At 41.3% G+C, this 10,651-nt stretch overlaps 1 protein-coding gene across 1 annotated transcript; it reads right to left on the bottom strand.

Moving 5' to 3' along the window:
* Positions 1–516: 516 nt before the first annotated feature.
* Positions 517–8,642, bottom strand: slc43a3a (solute carrier family 43 member 3a). The gene is given in 14 exon segments (XM_088303144.1): positions 517–569; positions 572–656; positions 1,912–2,035; positions 2,314–2,500; positions 3,673–3,780; positions 3,870–4,013; positions 4,267–4,400; positions 4,682–4,821; positions 5,292–5,384; positions 6,041–6,117; positions 6,453–6,499; positions 6,661–6,790; positions 7,127–7,475; positions 8,544–8,642. Coding segments are annotated over 13 exon segments (1,512 nt in total). The 5' UTR covers positions 7,317–7,475; positions 8,544–8,642.
* Positions 8,643–10,651: the final 2,009 nt, after the last annotated feature.

Genomic DNA, 10,651 nt, shown 5'->3' with positions numbered 1-10,651 from the left:
AAATACAATTTCCCAATGAAACCGAATAAAGGAACCATTATTCATAATACCATTGGTGCTGAGTCTTTTGACTAAGGTACTTTAGTTAGAACAAAAACACAATTTTCATATGCCGTTACACAAACATGAATCAGGACATTATATTAAATCAATCCATATCAAATGAATGAATTACCCAAAATCAAATCACGGTATTATTATTTCAATGTTTATTTCTCATGGTGACACAAAACAGAAAAAAAAGGCCATCACATTTGATTGAAATGGCAATCAAGGTTTTGAACAGCCGATGGGCATAGAGCCTGGAGAAGTCAACAAGTCCGTTTTTTTTTCTATATACATTTTTATTTACGTAGATTGGAGGCTTCATTTGGGTAAGACAGACCATCACGACTTATGATATATACACCTTGTCTAACATCAGTTCTTAATCAGACTGTGATTAAAAAAAAAATTAAAGTGTGGACAAACTTTATCTCACTTTTTCTGTTAACATTACAAGTAAACTAATTTATGTTATTCTGACTCATCAGGCAATTTTCCATTCAAAGTGAGAGACTGCCTATTCTGAGGTGGGCTGATTTCTTACAGTGGATAAAGACGTACAAAGGATGGATAAACACCAGCAGAGTGATCAGAGTGAGGGCCAGGTCCACCTGCAACACAACAGTTGAGTCAATATTACCAGAAGGTGATTTGAGAGTGACACATTTCAACAAAAAACATTGAGATGTTACATTGAACTTCATATTTGTTAGACCAGTTGCCGTATATGACAAGAAGGACAGCAATTTCAGGGATACGTGCAAAATATATAATATACAAGTTTAATTTGTTCCGTGACGATGCATGTAGCTCAAAACTTACTCAAATTCTGTTTCCCCCTTGAAAGTGTTTTGGTTACCTCCTTTAATTTTAAATGAAAGTGAACAAAAACATTACAACAACACATATATGTCTTTAAAAAACCACAGTATTTAGAAAATAAAACATTAACAAGGTTTATTCATTAATTTTTTTCAAGTTTGGCGGGCCGGATTCAAACGTTTAACGGGCTGCATGTGGCCTCCGGGCTGTGGTTTGCCCACGCCTGGTTTAATTCACTGTGTCTTCTGGTGTGTGTGATTTTAAAGCTATCATGCCGACAAATGAAGAGTCGCTGAGTTATGTTTTTTGCTGACAATGAAAGATTTCATATAACCCCCTTTTCATAACGTCACCCTAAAGCTGCTGTGCGCACAGCCCGCGACGTCAGATATTGTTTATCTCACCTTTTATTATGAATCACAAACACGGCTACTGGGGCTGACATGACAACAGAGCAACAACAGCCTGAGGCAGAAGCGTACTCGCACAAACTCCTCTTTGAGTAACTTAACATCCGATCTTCCAAACGCTCATGCGCTCCTTCTGCCGTCCCGTGAGACGTGTTGCGTTCAAAAACACTAGGAAATCACAAAACTCATCAAAGAATAATATGACGCGTTACCGACTCAACAAGACATATTCTAAACTTGTCGGAGGCAAACACTCATTTTCTTAACAAAAACGACCTTGCAACTCAATGATGAACAGTTGTCACGAGGCAGACGATGTGACGGGCCAAACTCCGAACCCTCGGAGAAAGTGGGCGTGTGTTCAGACTGCAGGGGGCGGTAAGGGGGTGGCGCCTCAATTTCATACGCGCAAGTTTGAAGAACCAGAAGTTTTCTTGGAGTGGGCGGGGCTGTTGGCAGGAATGCTCCAAAAGGTTGATTAATTACTCACATTTAAATTGATATTCACCCCATTAAAACTGAACTGACATCAACTTGAGAAATTATTTTATTCACATCAACAACTGAAATGGAAGTCACTGCCATTTACTTCATCATGTTTGATTAAACCAGTGACGATAGTACAGCTACTTACGTAAAAAGGATCTCCACCGAGAGGTCCTTTAACCAGCGCAAAGCAGGGGTACTGAAGTAGTGAGAATACTGCCGACAGAGACATGACAAGGCCGTACAACTTCCCAAAGTGACAAGCTGGAAAGCTGAGAAGACACATGGGGGAAAAAAACAGTCACCAGTAGTCAGTGACTAATGTATATTGCATATGTATAGCTTCGCAGTCCTATGAAAAACAAGTATATCCAATTTTGTCTTTTTTTTTTTTAAATGTTCACGTAAATGGGATGTCTGTAATGTGGAAACCTCATGAACGTAAACATTTTTCAAAAAGGTGTTTTTCACAGAACTGCAACCATATGACGCTTTTGACACCCGAACAATCAGCCTGAGAATTTGTCAGTGAATTTTTTTTTTCACTCACACAATGTTAATGAAGGCTGCATTTCCCCCGTAGATGAAGGAGCGATTAATGACTTGCAGGACGAAGGTGAAGTACTGCAAAGGCAAGGAAGGAATGGAGGCACACAAGGAAAAGAGCAGGCACTGCAAGGCGGTCAGGAACAGAGATAGCAAGGAAGAACGTAGGTCTGCCTCTTGCTCTGTTTCTCCTACACACAAACAACTAGTGGTTAAGGAAGGAAAAAAAAATGTGATCGGGACATTCCTAGCAACCCTCCTGTGGGGCTTTTCCATTACATGGTCCTGAACAGCCTGGCCCCGCTCTACCCGAGCCACGCTTGGCCTGGCCTAGCCTCTCTTGCTTCTATATTAATCAATTTGGGACGAGATCAGCTGAACTGTGCAAGACTCCATCGCACAATTGCAGCGTGCTCGCTTCTGCCATAAGATTTGACAAGTGGCGATATGGATCGCAGCTGCGTGACGTAACGATATTGAAAATTCCTCAAAAGTTTTCACACGCGACTTTGTCTTGCCCATGTGACAATGTGTGACTCAGCGGTCTTAACTTGATTCAACTGGGATGTCTGATGCAAAGAGAAAGGTCACCGCGACACGTCACCTAACTCCAAACATCACATGTAATTGTGTGACAAAGAGGCCTACTTTTATGTAACAAATAAATATATAAATAAATAGAATGTAAAATGTAGTACACATGTTTTCTGTTTTACAACAATTCTTAACCATATTTACAATTTCATATGGACCAATGTTTGAAAGTGAGACTTCGGTTTGGTAAGAATTTTGGCGAGCAGCATGCAGCCGAGCTCACACTCATACCTAAGAACAATTTACAGTGTCCAATCAACCTAACATGCATGTTTTTGGAATGTGGGAGGAAACCGGAGTATCCGGAGAAAACCTACGCCAACACGGGGAGAACATGCAAACTCCACACAGGGAGGCCGGAGACCAGAATCGAACCCTGCACCTCTGCTCTGTGAGTCCATCGTGCTAACCAGTCGTTCACCGTGCCTCCTCCACCATTGTATCCATTGATAAACATGAAATTGTAAATATGGTTAAGTATTGTTGTAAAACATCATCGTCTTGCTCTCTTCAAACTAGGAATTGGGTCGTACAGTGGATTTCCTGGCCAAGTCGCTACGTCTTGTCGGCCAATCAGATGACAGTGACGTAACGGCCCTCGCCAGCCTGCGTTCCAAAAGCACGTTGGAAGAGGTTCCAAAAAGCGGTTTCATTGTAACTGCGCGACGTCGAAAAAGTACCAATCGAAAAGCAACCACACACAGTGGAGCCAGGCTGTTTCAAGGGTAGAACCCGTACAATGGAAAAGTGGTTTGAATCTCTGATTTACCAGGAGCGAGAGGCTTTCCCTTGTGTCTGTCCAGGATGAGTCCATTCCAGGGCGCACACAACACCGCGCACAGCTGTGTCATGGCGAAAGCATTTGTGTAGTGACTCACTGGGGGAGGTAGAATGCACACCAAAATCAAATAGATCGTAAAATACACTACGTCATGTCATGTTCGTCTGCGTAACAGGCAAATTTACCCAGGTTGGCGTTATTTTTGGCCAGGCGCATGAGCATGGGATTGAGCGTGCCGATGAAGAGGTAATGTCTCAGCTGCATGATGGACAACCATAACAGGTGGAATACGAAGAACCAGGACAGCACGCAAGTCCGGAAACTTGGCACTAAATCAAGTAAGGGTCCACTTGTTAAAACTGTTGTCAATTAAAACTCATTCGCTACCATTGACGGATATAGACGTCAAAAAGTACATTTATGTTACGTGGGCTGGCAGTGAATGAATGAAACATCTTGTTTTACCATCTAATATCTAGCCATTTATTTTCCGTACCACTTGTGCTTATAAGGGTTGCGGATTAGCTGAAGTCTAAATCCGCATCTGATTTTGGGTGAGAGGCAGTGTACGATGACTGTTACCTTTTGGAGACCGACTGAGTTCCGTCTGTTCCTGGGATGTGTTCATCCTGCAATTTAACTCGGGTGAAACGGGCGGCGCTTCGTCCCTCGTCGTCCTCTCCGCGGCGCAGGAGTTGCTTTTTCCACATTTCAATCTGCGAAATGCGCAATGTAACGTCTGAACTGTATAATGTACGGGGAGCGGTCTTCAAACCTGTCCCTCGAGCTCAGCTGTGCTGCCTGTTTTCCATCTGTCCCTACTGCAACACAAATGATCAGATAATCAGCCAGGTCTGCAGAAGCTGGATAACGATCCTGATCATTTGAATCAGGAGTGTTGCCGCAGGGAGAGATGGAAAGTAGGCAGATCATTGGACCGCGAGGAACAGGATTGAAGACCCTTTGAGTACGAGAAAGGCGGCGATCATGTTCTTACCCATAGGTGTAATATGGTGGCACAGGGTAGGGGATATGTGTCCTGGGCATCAGAATCAATGTCCGCACAACGTGTATAATGGAGCACAAAGACAGCACAAGGAAGGAAGTGCGCAATGAGATGCCATGTTCATAAAGAACCTGCACGGTAGACGAGAATTGATGGTTAAAAAACAGAACTATGACTTTTTGAAATACGACATCAAATAGATTTGAAAGAAATATTTCTATGTTAAAAATCATCTGAATTGAGTTTTGGGGCTTGGCTAGCTACAAGCGAAGATTGATCCATCCTTTGTCCGTCTCTCGATCCTATGCTGTGTGCAATTCACTTTTTGACTTTCAAAAATATTCTCATCGATTGAGATGCGCATGGGAAGCAGAGCATAACACACAAAAGAAACGTTCCTGCAGAACTGGGCACTTGACCCTTTTTTGCCGGTCAGTCCCCCGCCCTCCGGCCGCGATCTTGGCACCCTTCCGGCCTTGACCCTCTGACTTTATTCATAAAAATTGTCCGCCCCCTGCCCAGCTCTGCATTTCTGATAGTACTTTTTTGATTGCCACAGTCGTAAACAATTTCCGAGGTCCGAAGTTCCATCCATGTTTACCTTAATGATGAGAAACACTGCAGCGGAGGAGTCAAAGGCGCCACTGTAGATGGTAATGATGGTGGAGCGATGAGCTGCAAACAGGTTGCCCACCTTTTATGATGCACAAAAAAAACACAAATCATAACATATTTCCTTGTGCTAATGAATACTATTTCATGGAACAAATATTTAAATTTAGGTTGCATATTTAATATGATAATTTAGCTTTTACATGGAGATAAGTGTTTAGACCACCAGCCTCTGCCCCCATCCACCGACCCACACCCACCACGTGAATGAATGAAAATTGCCTCGGCCTAGAAGTCGGCACGTCGGACCGGAAAATAAGCGAAAAAAAGCCGACAGAGACGCAAACTACTCCAGACCTTCTTCGTATGCGTGAGAAGTAGTACCCCTCCATGCCATCGGGGGCGATAGTCACCGCGTAGCCTTTCACGTTGATTTCGAAGAATGGCAGTTTTTCTTGAATGACAATGATTAATTCTTCTTTGCGCTCTTCTGTCCAGCCAGACGTTATGTCCAAAGAGGAGAAAAATGAGCAAACTTGATTCAGTTCTTCAGTTCAACCCGACCCGATTCTACATGCGCAATCTCTGCAAAACACGCCCCCCAGACGCCCCAGCAACGGCTCAGATTTTGCGACATTGCTGGCTACACCAAACAGACGACTTTCCGCCGGCCGAGATCAAATTGGTGTGGAGAGGCCTGTTTGCAAGTTGCAAGTTAAGTATTATATATATTTCTACCTGCATGTTGGTCATGAGGAGCTGAATCCCTCCCACAGCAATGCAGGACAGAGCAGGATAAAGCAGGACTGAAAGTGCTGAAAAAATGTTTTAATTGAATTATGGTTAATATATATCATTGCTGTCTGGCAGCGACCAAATATGTACAACTTAAAATTTGTTTTCCCAAATCCATACTACTTTTTTTTTTATTTTTTTTTTTAGGTATTATGTTGACTCGTTCTTCTCATTTGTCTCATAATCATCCTTTGATATCAAACGTAAATAATTCTGTTTAAAGTATTTTTGGACCGGATTCAAATATAACATGAAAAGTCAAGAGCGCCGATGTTTCTATGACCACCACGTCGCACCATTAAAGTAGGTGATATATTGTGCTTACTTGTGTGTGTGTGTGTGTGTTGGCACCTACCTGCATTAGAAAATGTTGCAAGAAGGGTTCCAGTGGTGTAGAAACATCTAGAATTAAATGAAAAATCAATTATGAAATACGACACAAATTTTGATTATTTTTTATTTATTTATTTTTTTTAATCGAGAAAAACGGCGAGACAAATTGGCTCATTCTGTGTAGTGTAAGTTCAACCTGTTCTCAATCACGTAAAGAGGAGAAAACTCACATTGCCAGCAGCCTGGTTATCATTGTGCCAAAGTGATCAAAGAGGAAGCCGCAAAATAGATTTATAAAGTTGTTGAGGAAAGATGCAATGGTGAAGACCAGCGCAAACTTCTCATCTTGACTACTGCAGTCTGTGCAAAAGAGACACGGAACAAAAGCACATGTTAGGTTTCCCTTTGAAGCAGCTGTGAGCCCATTTGATGGGCACACGAAATTAAAAAAAAAATGGATTTAACGCTGCAATCGAGGAAGTTGAGTAGTTGGACTTTTCTGACTTCTGATGTCAGAGTTTTTTGTTTTTTTTTGTGGTTATCGTATATGGGTGATGTTGGACGCTACTCGAGACTCTGAGACTCCCTCCTGTGCAGGAAATGTTTACCCCTTCATGTCCAGACTGCAAATGAATGGCACATGCGGACAACTTCTACCGGCTTATTGAACAATATACAGTATATCGGATTTCTTACCTTGAACAGCCGTTGTACCATTGCTGTCTGGAGCACTGACGCACATCTGACTGAAGTAGCCATCCTCCTTCAACACAAACACCAGGGAGGCATACCCAAACACGACACCGGCAAAGCAAAGACACTCAAGCATCCCAGAAAGTAAGGTCAGCTTGTAGCGCAGCCTCGTACCAGTCTTGTGACTCTGCATGCTTCACTTTGTTGTTGTGCTACCCAAAAATTACAGTGATCAGTCAAGGTTGAGGTTTTTCCTCTCCAGACGGCTTCTTGAGTTATAATTTGTTTCCACCTTTTTTCACGAACGCTGGATATTTCTTCTGATTTGGATTCCTCACATAAGACCAAATTTCTGCAAGTGAGACAAGAGAGAAAGAGATTTGCATCACGGCACACAAATCACAGTCTTTTTTTTTTTTCCTCCGAGGCAAAGTCAGCATAAGAAAATATTGTTTACAAGAATTTGTTCGATGCAGGCCCACTCATCGAAACGTGACGAATATTCAGCATGAAATTCTCAGAGTAAATTCAGTATTATGCTGAATATTTTACCTTCAAATTTTAATCTGTTTGCCCGGACCAAGTACATGTGGTCCTCGAGTTACGTGGCATTTGACCTACCTATTTTGACTTTATGATGCCCGAGTATCATCCGCCATTTTGTCTCCAGCCCCATATTGTGTGTGTTAAAAAACAAAGCAGGCTATTCTAGTGATTTTGGTCCAGCCAAGAGGAAAACTATATTTTATAATCATTTAGAGAATTAGTGGGAAATTCTAGTGATGTTGCCAGCGTAACCCAAGGACCGTCTGTAAAGTCTATTTAAAAGAGTAAAATGTGCTCTACAAAATTTGCTGTTTACTTATACTAGGCACAAAAGTAGGTATAAATTCTTAAAAAGAGAACATGAACTATATATATTTCTATATATATATCTATATATATATATATCTATATATATATATATATATATATATATATATATATATATATACAACAATATATATATATATAGATATATATACAAATATATATATATATTTATATATACACACACACAAAATATATATGTACATGTATTATTTATAGGATTATAATAATATAGAATATAATATAAATATTATACATACAGTGTTTAGACTCACACAGAGATAAGGTGCTTAGTTCTGGATCATTTCTCGCTCACTCCGACACTATACTATAATACGTGACATTACATTTCCTCCATTGTATAGATTTACTGTATCGAACGTGGCATTCAGTAATCGTCAGGCTGTGTTTACACTAAACCCCATTACCTCGGCCCCATTAATTTATGTTGACACAAGTAGGGCGTCATCGTGTTTTACCGGTTTCCATTGAACACACCACGTCCACAAAACACAAAATAAAACGCGACTTTTACTTGAATCGCAATTACCTTGCAGTGTCCGGGAGGTCCAAACATTGTTCTCTCGTCGCTCAGTGACGCGATTTGCGCCTCGCAGCTGCCACTGAGCGCTCTCCTCTTCAGCATGTGGAGCGGGAAGGGAATGAACATGACCAAAGTGCTCTCATTCAAGTCTTACGCGTGTGACGTTTGGGTGGAATAATGATGAACGAACAATCTCTGTCAAGTGACTGCATGTGTTCGCACCGCAAAAGCGAAACATTGTAATCCTGTACTGTCGTGTACACAATGTAAACTATTTTTTTCATCAGGGTCTTCATGTTTAAATGTTTTGCTTTTCTTTCTTTTTTTTTTTTCCTTAACTACACTGACCAAATTTTGACCATTTGCTCAATTTAATTAGTAACAGTGTAGTAATTGATATCCAATGAAAAGATGTGTTCTAATGCTACATTAAAAATAAATAAATATATAAATAAAATGTATGTTAAATTGTATCGTTTCAGAATGCTTGCAGGTGGCAGAAGAGTGAATATTACTGGCCTGAATTGGAATGATGACAAATCTGGTTGCATGGGAGGTTTCCCTGCCACATACCCAAAAGTTTTGGTTAGTTAGTTTCTTTTTTTCTTATCACAACTCAGAGGTTGGGAAGTTTGCCTTCCTTGGATTCGCAACCCACATAGCCGAGAAGTCATTGTTTGCGTGAGTCAGCTGGAAAAGATATTTGATCAAAGTTGGATATTCTACAGAAGTGTTATTATTTGGAACATTGTCATATTTAATTGAGGTTTTCTGCAGACAGAATGTGATGTTGAAGGGATGTTGTTTCTAGTCAGGTATTAAATAACTACTACTTTTGGTTCCATCTTGACCAACAAATGTAGTGCAGTCAGTGGTATGTCGAATGCAACGACCTACTGAGGACAGATGACTTAGAAATGTAGCTGTCGACGGTGTCACTGGGGGCCGCAAAAAACAATCTGCTGATGCTCCGGATATTTATACAGAGAGAATTGCAAGACTCCCTTGCCGCGTTTGTGGAAGGCATTTTCTCACGTGTGTGTATGTGTGTCACATTTCTGCCATTCATCCGAGCAACAGAAGAGTCAATTAAGTCAAACATCTTGTATGTTTGGACCCATTTACCTTTTGTGCCGTTGGGTCCAAATTCCAAGCAGTTGTCTTCTTTTAATTGTACCCTTGACACATTCATTCATTCATTCCTTAGATGTCCTTCGTGCCCAATAGCTGCGACTTGGTTCCGCCAATTCACATCAATGAGATATCAATCATATTTTAATACCGTGACCTTCAGTTTGCAAAGGTCAGTGTGACAGATGTTATTAAGCGTTTCAGACAACTGATCCCGACTTGTCACAACCCGACAAAGAATCCTGTGTGGTGCATTTCATTCACATTTGAATTCATCATGATACTTCCCACGAACAGTCGCTTACATATGCTTCAATCGCACTTACCATGGTACGCTGTAGCGTGAACATTTTTACAGTGGGATGGATGGATGGTTGGATAGATAGATAGATAGATAGATAGATAGATAGATAGATAGATAGATAGATAGATAGATAGATAGATAGATAGATATGGTAAAACTGATATGTGCCCTGCGATTGGCTGGCAACCAGTTCCGGGTGTCCCCCGCCTACTACCCGAAAACAGCTGGGATAGACTCCAGCATCCCTCGTGAGGAGAAGCGGCTTAGAAAATCAATGGATGAGGGGAGCTACCTCAAATGGCCGGGAATCAGCTGCATTTCATCCAACAACGGTGCAAATGCCCTCTTATCTGGCGTGAAAATAGTGTAATCTTGAGCACAAAACTTCTTTATGTGCCTTCAAATCTGGATCAAGCCAAATTCAGATTCACCACTAATTGGAGTCCCAACAAAACCAGACAATTAACACAAGATGAGGGGAGGGCTGGATTCTTAAATCTTTATGACTGAACTTTGACACACATCTGGTTGGGTGGCAACCAGTTCAGGGTGTCACCCGCCTACTACCCGAAAACAGGCTCCAGGACCCACTGCGACCCTTGTGAGGAGAAGCGGCTCAGATAAGGTATGGATGGATGTTTGTTTACTCAGTCCTTTCCAACTGATACACTTTTGTCGA

This window comes from Idiotropiscis lumnitzeri, chromosome 8 (genome assembly GCF_059441095.1).
Source record: "Idiotropiscis lumnitzeri isolate Australia: NSW breed Sydney's pygmy pipehorse chromosome 8, RoL_Ilum_1.0, whole genome shotgun sequence".
NCBI classification, from domain to species: Eukaryota; Metazoa; Chordata; class Actinopteri; order Syngnathiformes; family Syngnathidae; genus Idiotropiscis; species Idiotropiscis lumnitzeri.
Note: the sequence above shows the minus strand (reverse complement) of the source record. Positions and strands in the feature narration are given on the sequence as shown.